A 14,499-nucleotide genomic window follows, 5' to 3' on the forward strand; every position below is an offset into this window, starting at 1 on the left:
CAAGCACACACACACACACACACACACACACACACACACACACACACACACACACACACACACACACACACACACACACACACACACACACACACACACACACACACACTGCTGATCATCACAACACAACGTTCTTCCCTATAATCTTCCCATCTGGATGGAGAACAAGTGAACAAGAATAAACAGCATTCGCTGCCAACACACTCACCCCCGTGTCACATAAACAAGTCCAGGGAAACACACGCTTACACAAAAACACACACACATAAGACACGTTAAGGCACCTACAAACAATAACAAGCCCCGCCACCTCCTTTTTCTCCAAATGCAGTTAATCCTATAATAACTGCTCAAAGCTTTTCCCACATAACTGATAATTCTTCAGGAACATCAATCCCGGCTCCTCTTCCCTTCCTCCCTCACCTCACCCCATGTTTACAGCGGGACAAACAAAAAGGCGTATATAACAACAGTTTTAAACAGTTTGTATTTAAATGGGTCATCCTAAAATTTCTGTAACCAGACAAATGTCTGCAGACTTTATATTTAAAAGTTGCCAAACTACCATATAGTTACTGTACTCCTAAAAATACATGCACTTCCGTTTGTCATTACTGTAACATTTTAGCTTTTTATTTCATTTGTAGGCAAAAAGCATACAACAGTATGTTAGAGAGGCCAAAAATGAAATTTCTAATTCAAATCTCCAAAAAAAAAAAAAAAAAAAAAAAACAGATTTTCCTGACTTAAAAATAACTTTTCAAGCCTAAATTGTTTTAGATTCCTCCCGTAATCTGCTGATGCCACGAAGCTGTACAGACTTGTTACACGCAAGGTTGAGGATCCCCTGAGGGAATCTGCCACCTTTTCAGGTTTTAAGAGTTTGAGTTTATTGAAAATGTATGTAGCTGGAGCGGGTTTAGTCTTTCCTGAAAATGACATCACATGCAGGATTTGTTATGTAAATCTATTGCTCACAATCTGTAAAACTAACTGAGTTGTTTGTATTTTAGTGTTTGTTAATGTCAATAAGCTGTGGCGGCCATCTTGACTGCAGATCTACTAATGAAAACTTTCCCATTTCTAACAATTTTCATTCAATCTTGATTACCATTTGATTTGATGGCAGGTATTTTATATTAAAGACATACATTTCATGTTTTCCCATCTGCACTCGTCTCATTCCTGAATAAACAATGAAAGGATGAGCCACACATGTTTTAAAAGTCACATACATCACCAAATAGAGCTTCATCTATTATAAGACTTCACTTTAATTGTACAAACACCTGAAAAATCAAAGAAAAAATATTTTTAAATTGTTCTTAACAAGCTTAAAACGATTGTTTCCTTTGCATAATTAGACAATATATCTATATAATTTCCATTTGTTAATCTGTTTTGGATCAAAAGAACACATATTTGTGATTTTCAGACTCAAACTGCGACCCTCTGATGCAGCATAACCTTTAAATCTCCTATCTGGATTTATCCGTTTCTTTCCATATTTGCCTGTCTGTGAATAATTCCATATATTGGAGGAGTCTCTGCTCCCGCCGTAGCTCCCTCCCAACTCCTGCACAATCTTTTCCTCTTATCTCTCTTTCACACAGTCGGTCTCACTGTTTATCTGAAGGGCTGTTGCTCTGTGGGGAGATTGATGAAGCAACGGTGTGATAAAAATAAACAAAAACTATTAAAAAAAGACAGGATGAGGGTGGAGGAAGCCACCATTGAGGATGATTTGCATAAACCAGCCGTGTGTTTGTGTTTGTGCGCATGTGTGTGCGTGATGGTGATCTCAGTCACTTACATAATTGATGACTTTGAGCTGGAGAGAAGCCGCATCAAGGTCGTAGAGCTCACCTAAAAGGGGGAGGAGAAACAAAAAGAAAGAAAGTGACGAGAGGAAAAAATACACAGAGGAGAAAAGTGTAGAATGACTTTGGGGAGGAATGCAGATCAGGCAAGCAAGTAGACAGAAAGCAATCCAGAGAGGGATGCACTCAGACAGCGAGGTCAGGGAAGGGTGAACAGGAGCCAGTTAACAGAGGGGTGATAACAAAAAGGAGATAAGGGACGGGAAGCAGCCTGGACTGCAGAAGGAGGCGGTTAGAGGACGCTGGCAGAGGGAGAACTGAGAAGAACTCATATTTGTTGACAATTACTAGAAAGTAAACAACACTGATGCAGTTGTGCAGGAGCGGCATGAGCAAGTCCATTATGCATGACACTTTAGTGTGTTTGGGCAAAGCTTTCTGCTTTTAAATGGTCGCTGTCTGAGACACAGTATGACGCTGACATTCTGCATCTGCATGCTCTGAGCTTTTCATCCACACGAGCTCAGTTTAATAACGCAGCTCAACCTCTCAGTGTGACACTATGCATGAGTTCTCTGTTTGTGTATAAAAGGCATGGGAAATATAAAATGCATATGTTAGAGAGGAAGGAGAAGACAGGATTTAATGCATAAATGTGTGCTAGTAATAATTTGTGTGTATGTTACCGCAGAGCTGAAGAATGTTGCGGTCCAGCTCACAGTAGTCCTGCTCTGAGACATTGAGGTGCAGCAGAGCATTGTGGGATTGCAGTGGAGACGGACTGAGAGGAGGAGGCCTCTGATAGGATGCCTGTATAGTCTGGAAGCGTATGCACGCCACAGAGGCCTACGATTTTCAGCAAAAAAACACACACACACGCACGCACGCACGCACACACACACACACACACACATACAGATGGGCACTAATGTCAGGTTAGAAGCATTTCTAACAAAAACAGAAAATTTTGATGACATTTCATTAATTATCATCCAGAACATCCTCCAGTCTTTGACAGGATTTTCAACTGAGCATGTGACTTTTTTAAAGGAACACTATTTTTATCAACAGGATTTAGAAAAACGTTTGTTACTATAATAAAAGCCAAAATATACATATGCAAAGTAAAAGATTTCTGCTGCATTCAGGGTACCTCTCAAGATGAAACTCAAAAATGTTTGTTATAATTTATGTGTGTGTGAATTAATCTACGTAGGAGAGGAAGAGCTGCTGGTTTTGCAAACCCTGTTTTATAGTAGCAGGTTGTAGCAACAAAACAGATCTCTACTGGTCCACGGTTTATCTACAAGCTATAATCAGCATGTGCTCAGTAAGAAAAGTAGCTATTGCCTGTCCTAAAGGTAGCTGCAAGTCACTATTGAGCTCCGGGAGTTGACGTCACTTCTCCCGGCATGCAACAGTCCAAATCGAAACGGCGCCATATTGGCATGCAGAAGCCGGCAGTTGGACTATTTGTTATTGTCAGAAAACTCAATCAGACAGGAAATATGGTACATTCCTGTTGTGCCCCAGGATGCAGAACAGATGCGGACGACATGAGGAATGAGCCATCTACAGGATTCCCCAAGATCCGGAGCGCCGCAAACATTGGATCATTGTAATAAAACGCGCTAGTGACCGGGCTAAAATGAAGCTGTGGGATCCCGAGAGTAAAGGTTTTCACTTATGCAGCGACCTCTTCATATCAGGTACTTAAACCAACGTTTCCTCAACTGTGTATGGTATTTATTTTAAATGCTTTTATTACGATTCTTAGTGGGCTTCCTAAACTTATTTTGGCGTGGCTTTTTCTGTCTTATTACTCATAGCAACAAGTAAACAAAACCTTGCCTCGTGAGTTCTGCGTGCTGCCGTTTACGTGTTTTATGATCACAGCAATTAACCGGCTAAGCTGTATTTAATTTTTAAGCAATGGTTGATCAATTGTCAGATCACACATAAAAAGCACTTTGGCTTGCTATTATCTGTCTCACCAAGACAGATCTCAGACAGATCCTGAGACACTCTTGCCTGACATATTTATTTTATTCTTGGAAAAAAAATCAAACTTTGTCCATCCATCCATCCATCCATTTTCATCCGCTTATCTGGAGTCGGGTTGCGGGGGCAGTAGTGTCAAGAGGCCCAGACTTCACTCTCCCCAGCCACTTGGGCCATCTCCTCCAGGGGAATCCCAAGGGTTTTCCCGGCTAGGTCTGGTAAGAAGTCCGCTCTGACAGCTTCTGGCATTTTTAAAAAGTATCCCAGGGGCACGGTAAGGGTCATAGATGTTTAGTCTATTTAATTTCTGACTATATAAAACGATTTCTTCAGTTTTAAAGTGTGAAGTAAACTCAGACGAAGTAAAATCCAAGCCGATCCCGCTAATTTTGTTTACATTTGTTGCCTGCCAACATGGCGTCTACTCTCTGAGAGTCACGTGACGTCCGGAGCTCTATATACCACTGCGGTGGTGTTGTTTGTGAGTTGCACTACCACTCCACTCCAGTGGAGGCGAGAGTGGACCAATGAGGTGAAGTAAGTTTATACATGCTAGAAGCCTCAAGTTAAGAATTAAACCAAAGTTAAAGTGATGGTTTGTATTTTCCCTGGTGATGGGGTCAGTACATATCTAAATCGTTGCAAGCAAGTGGTATTTTTGTGTTTGAGTAAGACCTTACCAATGGAAGGCCATTAGGGTCAAAATTCCCTGGGAGCACAGTTTTTGAACGAATACCTCATCAGATCATTCAACCTCCAGCAAAATGACAAGCACACAAGAATCCCTTTCATCACAGGCAATGAGCGAAGAGGTAAATGTGTAAAACAACATTTATGAATGGCAAATGTTTTGTAACCGCTTGTTATAATTCATTTTCAACAACATTTCCATGGGTATTTCCAGAGATTCAAGGCAAAAACTGCACATTGTCACTTTAAACAAAATTCCATGAGTGGACCTTCACCATTGCTTACTTTGAATAATTGTCTATGCATAAGCACCTGCAATGGACACTGTAGGAGAGTGGATTAATGTCAGAGGTGAAAATCACCAGAAATGTGATTAGAACTACAAACAAAATCACATAGGTAGATTGATGTTTTTATGTTCTTTATGCTGACTGTACATTAGGAGCTTCATGTAGATATGATTCATTTGCAGCCTGGATGTGGAGGTGTAAACATCTTCTGCTCTGACTGCAGCTGTGAGGGAGACTGCTGCAGGAGGACTGGGCTGCCTGTGAGTGCTTTGGGACAGGGATTGGGCCAACAGTAGCAAACTACACTAAACTAGAGACCAGTCTGTAAAAGTCTCTCCATACAGCAGAATAAGCTGCTAGTTTGATGGTAGTTGCTTTTATGAAAAAGAGGTGCTAGAGGGGTCTGAAAACAACAACAGGGCTAAGTCGTCAGTGCTACTTTGCAGCCCAGCTAGACACAACAGGGAGCTTTAAAAGGATAGCAGTTTAAAACTCCCATGGGCCATTGCTTTAAATGCAAGGAAATGACTCGTGGGACTGTTTGTGATCCATTTATTCCTGTAATGTGGCAGCAGTTTAAGTAGGCAATTATTGTCGAGTGTAAGAATGTTTTAATGCTTACAGTCAATTCTGACCATGATAAGAGTTTAATCAGTGGTTTGAGTCAATGATAATCCTATTAAGCTGTGTTTTATTGAGCTTTTATATAGAATTGACCCTTGTGGGTTCAATCCCCCAAGCAAGGTACCGCAGATTTGACTTTTTATCAAGTCTGCTGTTGAAACAGAAAAAGGGCTTACATGTTTCTCCAGAACATTCAGATGTAGTTCATCATTATCTGATAGTGGGGCACAGGCGACCTGCAACACACACACACACACACACACACACACACACACACACACACACACACACACACACACACACACACACACACACACACACGCACACACAGCATGTGAAAACTGAGTTGCACGTGGTTTTTAACTTAATAAGAAACAAACTGAACTTCAGAGTAAAGAGGGACAGAAGGACATTATCATAGGTGCTTGATACTTCCCTTTGACTACTTTCCAATAAAACATTTTTATGCAGATTCTCACCAATACGACAGCGAGGACCTTCTTCTGATCATGATCCGAGATAGGAATTACAAGAGCTGCAAGAAAGAAAAAAAGAAAGGGGAAAAAAAGACAGAAGCACATAATTAATTTTTCTAATCTTTTTATCAACCTTTACATTTTTCCCTATGTCCTTGAGAAGATCTTTATCAGTTATTTTCTTTTTCTTCTATCTTCTAATACTAATAAAAACATCAAAAGAAACAAAAGAAAAACATTTATATAACACCCTTGATTAGGAAAGACTATTACAGTTGAGTAGAATATTAACAGCAACAAAAAATCAAATGATACAACTGAAGAGTGTTGCTGCATGTGAACTGGATAATAAACCATTACAATTCCATAGCTACGTGTTCATTGCTATGCATTTACCCCAGAGTGAAAAGTGGTTATGCATTATTTATTTTATGTTGTCTGCATGTTCCGCAGGTTATTGTCTTTTGCTGCAGCTAAATTTAAAAGATGTTCATTTGAATAGTAACGAGGAGTCTGCTCGTTTTGATCTTACGTTTTTTTTCTCATCACAACCTTCCATTTATTTTTTTTTTGGGTCTCTTTGCCAACATTGTTGCCCACACAGCTCCATACCTCTCTCAGTGCAATCATCATCTCTTGTTCACTGCTCCTCTCTCTATCATTTGTTTTTCTACTCCCACACTCTCCATGCTTCTCTTTGTCCTCACACATCCTCAAAGAAATAAACACACTCAGATATCCGTTCGTTTGTCCATCCACCTGCAGCATTCAGGCCCATGTTCGACCCTTCATAAAACACACAGCCGTACCTCTTCTGTGTGCCGGTAGTGGTGCTGCAAGGCAGATTCTGTATTTCTCCGGCAGTTCAGATGGAGGAAGGCCAGCGCACTCGCATCGCTTTAGCTGCTCCGCAATACTCCTACAAAAGACACAAGAAGAGTCTGACTAAGGCTGGAGTGAGACAATAAGAAACATTATATTAGTCTGAAAAAAATCACACCTGGTCACACACTTAAAAGAGAAAGTGGAGGTTTGGAAAATGGAAAAACAATTGGCTAAATTAAAAATCCAGATGTGCAACACTCAATGATAAAAAACCAAAACACCACCGAGTAGGACTATTATCCATTGTCAACTGATTAGAATTCAATGCAGCCAGTTATGTGTGTGTGTGTGTGTGTGTGTGTGTGTGTGTGTGAGAGCGAGAAAGAAAGAGAAAGAGAGAGATACAGCTAGTGTGAAATCTGGTGTGATTATGGAAAAGGTGCATTTTATATTTCAGACAGAGGGGGGAGTTTTTATGCTAAAATATGAGACAAAGATAATTAGTTCTGGACTAGCACTGACACGTGAGTGAAACATATCCAGAGTTGCATGAAAATGGAAATGAAAAGTGTTAGGTATTTTATATGCGCCACCTGAAATAACACACCTTAGACAATTAGAAACAGAGGGGAGGGAGAGAAGGCCCAAACCCCCTCCGGAGTTTTCCATCGTCTCTCTCCCATATTACCTCTCCTCTATTACCTTAAAGAAAGTCAAAGCACATACAGATAATTTGGCAAATTGTAGCACACCTTAAAATACGTTACAAAGCTTCCTTTGCAACGGGTGAGGGAAAGGCACAGAGACACACTGAAGTCAGAAGCCATGTTTCCTCTCACAAAGAGCCGAAGCTTGTGGAGAGCTTTTTATTTGAACATACACACCCACAAATAGCGTGAAACCCCTGTCTGACCAGTTTGCTTCAACTAATGGAAAAACACCTCGAGCCGAAAGGAGTTTTCTGAAAACACCCAAACATAAAAACAAGTAACTAGGTTAGGGTTTTTCCTAACACATTTAAGCAGCAAGGGTGAGTGAACTCTGCTTGATAGGTTTTTCCTAACAAATCCCTGTTTAAGGGTGAGGTAACTCTTCACATAGACAAAGGAAAAGATTTCACAACAAAGATGAACAATTAAAAAATACCTATCAAAAAGCCAAAAGAAACAAAGTAGTTTCACTCCAGCAGCACATGGGTTAATTCAAAATATTTGTGCCTGACCTTATAATCAGCTTTTGGTGCAAACACACACACACACACACACACACACACACACACACACACACACACACACACACACACACACACACACACACACACACACACACACACACACACACTTTATTACATGCATATTGAGTCTAAAATACCTCCCAAAAGCATTGCAACAAAATCTCTGAATGGTGCATTGATTTTAAAGTGTCCATTCATTTCAGCTCATTGACAAACTGTCCACTTCAATCATAAAACATTCTATTGTGGCAAAAACATTTTACCTTTGTGCAATGTATTTGTTCTAAGTTGCTCTCCAGCACATTCATGAGGCTTTTTCAGACTACAAAGAGCAACCGCTTCGTGCCATGAAAAAAATGCTGCCCCAGGCAGCCGCCTAGTCTGCCCGTGCCTAAAACTGCTACTGTTGGTGTCAATAAGGGCAGCAAAGAAGCCATTTCTCATTATCAGGGACAAACTGACATTTCAAAGTCAAAGTCAAAGTCAAAGTCATTTATTGTCATTTCTACCACATGTGCAGGACATACAGAGAAACGAAATTGAGTTTCAGTGCACACAATTCAAAGATCAGACATACAATGTCATTTAGCTGAAGGATGAGGGACTGGATAGTTGAGGACTAGGGGAGTTTAATTTTATGTGATGAATCCTCTTTTCCACTGTTTGGGGCATCTGCAAAAAGGGTCCAGAGAAGAAAGATGGAAGCAACTATCAGCCCTGTGTCCTGTCAACTTTAAAGCATCCCGATACCATTCATGTTTGTAGTTGCTTTTCAGTCAAGGGGGTTGGCTGACACACAGTTCAGCCTAAAACCAGATATGAATAAAAAATGGGACCTGAACATTTTCCCAGAGGAACTCCTCCCAACCACCAATGAACTGTTTGGTGATGAACAATCTTTACAGCAAAATAGGAGACATTAATTCCATTGACAAACTGTCATCAATCCTCCAGAGACAAGTGGAGAAACAAAAACACAAATTCTGACAAACTCCAAACTTTGATCAAAGAGTAATGAGATTCCAGCAGACAGGATCTGGCCCATAAGTTGACAAACATGCCAATACGTATATAAATGTATTGCAACTGTTAATACAGATCTTTAAAATGTATAAAATACATGCAATTACACTTTAGTATAACAAAAGAACATCTTAAAATGCTCTAAAAACACAGAACTAACTTTGAGCAAAATGTTGGAGATTTTAATGCATTACTGTCTTAAATGTTCCTTTTTAAGTAATCATATGTTAATCTTATGATTGTGAAGTAAGCCACAGGGCTTTCTCCTCTTCTCTCTGGCTATGGTATGCTGCCTGATAAGCATGGGGGTTGGGAATGCTCTGCTTGGCAACAGGAAAGCTAGCAGGCTGAATGAGTCACCCCTGTAACTTGAGACTTCCTTTTTAGAAGTTCCCACCTTAGATAGAAGCAACAGTGTTATTGGTTAAGTGTGGGCAGTGATGGATTGTTCTTTGTCCTTGGTTGCTTGTGTTTCAATAAAACCAGCTGGAGAGAGAGAACGTGCCAGAGAGTTGATTGAAACAGGGCCTAAACAGGTTCTGAGCTCGTCTTTCTCTCCGCTGCCTCTCTCGCAGCGTAAAAACCTACTGACTTCTCTCCTGTGTGGTTCATTTCAGGATTAGAAAATACCCAACATTTTGGTGCTGTGACTTGGCGTAGAGGGGCGGCTGAGGGATGTCGTCGAAGTGCTGCGTTAGCACCGACTTTAAAGTCCCGGGGCTGCGATTGTCCCAAGGGCCAGCTGCTTCGACGCTGTCTCCCAGTGTGTCCGTTCCTACGTATGGGTTGGTTTGATCCTCCCTCCTGGGGGGAGGATCAGTAAGTACAATTTTCCTTTTACACCTAATCGAAGTGAGCCAGTGATTGGTCAGCTACTCAGTTAAACGGTTACAGTCCGTTAACTAAAAGTCTGGGGGCCTGTTGTTACACTCCGGTGAGGCCTGAGGTGGCGTCCCAGCTCACGAAGGGCCCGTGGTTGATCTCCGGTGAAGCCGGGTGTCGTCCCAGTTCACGGTTGATCTCCGGTGGGGTCTGGGTGGCGTCCCGCCCGCCTGTGAGGTCTATGATGGCGTTCCGCTCACGAGGTTAAACGAGGAGTAGACGGGGAAAAAGTGACGTTGTTCACTACGGAAAAAAGCTGACCAAAAACTCTCACTTTAGGTTGTGAATAATCACAGGTAAATAGGAAAAACGCAGAAGTTAAAATAAACAGCTAAAATAAAGTGTTTACTCCTAAATAAATTGAAATAAACGGCTAAAATACAGAGTTTACTCCTGAAGAAGTCTAAAAAAGTGTGTGTCTGTGAGAGGGAGAGTGTTGATTTACGACCCATGTGGTGTCAGGGTATTTCTGGGTGGATGTGAAATCGGGAGGAGAAAGTGTTGTTCAGGCGGTAGGGGAGGTGTGTTAGGTCCTGCCTGCATGTTTCCATTCACATGCTCATAACCAGATACCTCACTTTAGTTGCTCTTACATGAGACTTTGTTTTAAACACATTGTGGATAAATTGGGATGTTTTTCACACTTGCCAATGATTTACTAACACAACTTGTTGCATATGCCTATTCCTGTTTTATGTTGGTGTTTGTTATTCTTCTCTCAACCCAAAGCTGAGTGATTAGGCAGACTAAAAGTGTACACACTTGCTTCAGTCAGCTTGTTTACACCTGGTGTTCAGTCTGAAATCTAGACCAACCATAGTTAAAGATTTAGCTCTGCAGGTCGTTCTTGCTAAGAATGTTTTAAAGAAAGGAATTTTCTTTTCTATTTCAGGGGTTCAACATGTTTTGTGTGTTCAAAGCATACTTTTAATGAATACTGCTTTGTCCTTAGTGTTGTTTTGTTTTGATTAGTTGGTTTAAATCGTGAGATAAGTTTCATAAGACGTTACATGAACATGTGTTCTTTATTTTAAATCAAAACAAACCTTGGTGAAGTGTTTTGGATTGACAAATGTCTCTGGATGTTTTTGGGTAATTCATTTTTTTTATTTGTCTTCAGCATGAATGTGGAACTCCAAAGGTACTGTGTTTGACGATTCAGGGCTATTAATGATTTGTGGGAAACCAATCCTCCCAAAATCGTTCAAAGTCGTTGTCCATGACGACACATGACGAATAACGTGTCGTCAGGGGGGAAGGAAGAATACACATGTTACAGCAGCATTTTAGAAGAATTTTACAACGTACAATTTATAAAATGCATTTTACAACATACGATTTATAAAATTGCCTTAAAAATCAGGGCAATATGTGCCATAAACGAGGAAAAATTCCCACTATCTGCTGGTTTTGTTGAAAGAAACAATGGCATAATAAAAAGCTGACTGAGAAAATGTATGGAAGAAACAACAAAGGCCTGGCTTGAATGTTTAGATCTAGTCAAACTCTATATGGGCATAACATCAACAAATAAAGGGTTATCTCTGTTTGAAATCATTTATGGCAAACCTTATTGACTTCCTTTTTGCTAACCAGACATCAATTTAGCTTAGGAAGAACTCACATTAGCAGATTACATGAAAAAAGTGTTGCATACTAGACAAGTTTTGGGAGGAAATGATCTGCTCTGCTTTACAGGAACAGCAACAGCTTATTAAACCTGGGGACTGGGTGTTCATAAAAGCAATCAAAAGAAAAATGGGACAAGTCCTAAGTACTGCAGTAAAGATTGCTGAGCGCCCTTCTTGGATTCATCTGTCACGTTGTAAGGTACAGAAGGAACTTGATTAACAGGTGACATCAATGACATGGGATTTTTCAAAATGACATGACCATGGCTGACCTGCTGTGGTTCCTGGTGGTGGTGTACACTCTGCTTCTGGTCCTAGAGAGCGGACCTGAGGGGCACAGAAGGAAACGCGCCCTCATCGAACACCACTCATCTCTCGACAACAAGTGGTATAAAATGGCTAACCTGACTGTTAAAATGCTTGGTTTCAACACAAGTTGTTATGTGTGCAACTTTATGCTCTACTACTCTGAAGAGAATCCCACATTAACTGCAAATACCTCTAACCATGAATGAGACTGTGTGTAGCTTCCATGCTCCAGGAAGGAAAAGAGAGAGATGGAATCGAAGCTCCAATCAGCTCAGACTCAGGTGGTGATGTAGAGACTGAGAAACGTCTGAGGAAGGATCTGAAGAGGACTAAGGCTCTACTGGCTGATGCCCAAATCATGTTGGGCCACATCAAGAACAACGCACCCAGTAAGAGGGAGATCGCCCAACTAAAAAACCAGCTGGAGGAGTCTGAGTTCACCTGTGCAGCAGCTGTGAAAGCTCGAAAGTCCATGGAGATGGAGATCGAAGGCCTGCAGTCCAGAATGGAGGAGGACCAGGAGGACATAAATGAGCTGATGAAAAACCACAAAGCTGCTGTGGCCCGGTCGGCTCAGAACTTGGCTCAAATCAACGACAACATTGACACAGATGACATCAACAACAGTTCCTCCATCTCATCCTACACCAACACACCAGCAGCAAAGCGCAAGGGCCTGAGCACACAGCCTGTGACTGATGCAGAGAACCACTGCAGTGCATCAAGCCTGGGCAGGAGGCGAGGTGAAGAGGTCAGACACCGAGGTCAGGATGGATCCATGCTCTAAGTGGAGCAACAGGACATCTCAGATGAGTATGACAAGGATGGTTCGGGAGGGGAGACCCCCTCTGTGTCCCAGACAAGCTCGTGGAGAAGAGGCATGAGCACGCGGGGGGGTGGGGGGGGGGGCTGACATCACCCCGGACAAAAAGCACAAGTACCACAGGATCTGCAGTTTCAGTTGATTTCAAGAGCGTTCAGTTCAGTTCAGAAAGCGCACTAACATAAAGACCCAATCATCTGCGACAAAGAGTTTTAAAACCTGTTCAGGTCTATAAGCCATTCTCTGACAACAAAGGATGAAAACTCTGTACAGCGATGGATGGGGGATCAATATGATGGCAGATGACCCTGAGAAGGCAGCTCGTCGCACTATGGCAATGGAACACCAGATGGCGCTAGACCTCCTCTTTGCTTCAGAAGGAGGTCTTTTTGCAGCTGGATGAGGAAATGACGGACATAATGAAAATTCAAGTGCAAATTGGACGGAAATTCACAAGAGTCCAACTCCTCACCTTAGACTTTTCATCATATTGTGTGTTTTTTTTTCTTGCATTATGTTATTGTGAATAACACTTTGATCTAACTGAAGGTTCCTGATGAAAACTGACCTGGCCTAGATGGTTGAGGTACCGGAGTGTAGTTTAGCTTAATAAATCAAGGATACACCTATATTAAATTACTCACAAGGTAACATGTAGGGGTTGATGTCTGCATTATTTGGCTAAGCTAAATTTGTCATGTTGATTAAACATTCTAAATCTCGCACGGGTAAGGCATGTCATAATTCCTAATTACTTAGGTTTTTATGGTTGATTTTTGGGTTGTTAAGATCTTACTCAGGTCTTTTGGTATGAAAATGTATTTTTCAATTTTTTAATTTTACTTATTACATTCTATTTTTTACATTTATCTCTACTAGGGTTCTATTTAACACCCTTATATGCTAAGTAAAAATTCACATTTTTATTTATATTTTGGTATGACTCTGATTTCTATCATTCAAGAGGCATACACCTTCTCAAGTTAGTTTAGTTTATCTTTTATTACTTAAAGAGTCACATTTCAGGGGGAAACGTTGGAGATTTTAATGCATTACTGTCTTAAATGTTGCTTTTTAAGTAATCATGTGTTAATCTTATGATTGTGAAGTAAGCCACAGGGCTTTCTCCTCTTCTCTCTGGCTATGGTATGCTGCCTGATAAGCATGGGGGTTGGGAATGCTCTGTTTGGCAACAGGAAAGCTGGCAGGCTGAATGAGTCACCCCTGTAACTTGAGACTTCCTTTTTAGAAGTTCCCACCTTAGACAGAAGCAACAGTGTTATTGGTTAAGTGTGGGCAGTGATGGATTGTTCTTTGTCCTTGGTTGCTTGTGTTTCAATAAAACCAGCTGGAGAGAGAGAACGTGCCAGAGAGTTGAATGGAACAGGGCCTAAACAGGTTCTGAGCTAGTCTCTCTCTCCGCTGCCACTCTCGCAGCGTAAAAACCTACTGACTTCTCTCCTGTGTGGTTCATTTCAGGATTTAAAAATACCCAACAAAAACCAATAATGATGACCATTATGATTGTATGCCGTTAACATGGTCAATTATGACTCTTAGTGTGCCATTCTTTTACCCCAATTATTTCATCATCTTCAAAAAATTAATAATTAATATAGATTTAATGTTATAATAAACAAATAATAATTATTTAATAGTTTTTTGTCTCAAAGTGAAGATATTTGATAACGTCATTGTTTCTGGAAGGTGATAACCTAATAAGGTTAGAGCAACAAACACTATACTGATTTAAGAATCTTAGGGGGGTGCTGCAATAACAGCCTCCAGAAACAAAAAAACCACACCTTTCTGAAAATGACATCTAAAAATCCAAAAATATGTGGCAGAAGTTCATTTTCTGGACAGGCAAT

The 14,499-nt window shown here is 40.9% G+C and overlaps 1 protein-coding gene across 4 annotated transcripts in view; it reads right to left on the reverse strand.

Moving 5' to 3' along the window:
• Window positions 1-14,499, reverse strand: part of LOC107380473 (cGMP-dependent 3',5'-cyclic phosphodiesterase) — a 264,584-nt gene that overhangs the window by 29,241 nt on the left and 220,844 nt on the right. For 3 of the 4 annotated variants that reach the window (XM_015951734.3, XM_015951735.3, XM_015951733.3), the window contains 5 exons: window positions 6,711-6,820; window positions 5,905-5,960; window positions 5,602-5,661; window positions 2,507-2,666; window positions 1,814-1,866 (listed from right to left, as the gene is read on the reverse strand). In XM_015951734.3, coding sequence (XP_015807220.1) covers window positions 1,814-1,866; window positions 2,507-2,666; window positions 5,602-5,661; window positions 5,905-5,960; window positions 6,711-6,820 — 439 coding nt within the window. Of the gene's footprint in view, window positions 1-1,813; window positions 1,867-2,506; window positions 2,667-5,601; window positions 5,662-5,904; window positions 5,961-6,710; window positions 6,821-7,333; window positions 7,429-14,499 lie in introns of all 4 variants that reach the window. The other variant, XM_015951736.3, reaches the window with a different exon arrangement.

Source organism: Nothobranchius furzeri, chromosome 13 (assembly GCF_043380555.1).
Source record: "Nothobranchius furzeri strain GRZ-AD chromosome 13, NfurGRZ-RIMD1, whole genome shotgun sequence".
Classification (NCBI taxonomy): Eukaryota; Metazoa; Chordata; class Actinopteri; order Cyprinodontiformes; family Nothobranchiidae; genus Nothobranchius; species Nothobranchius furzeri.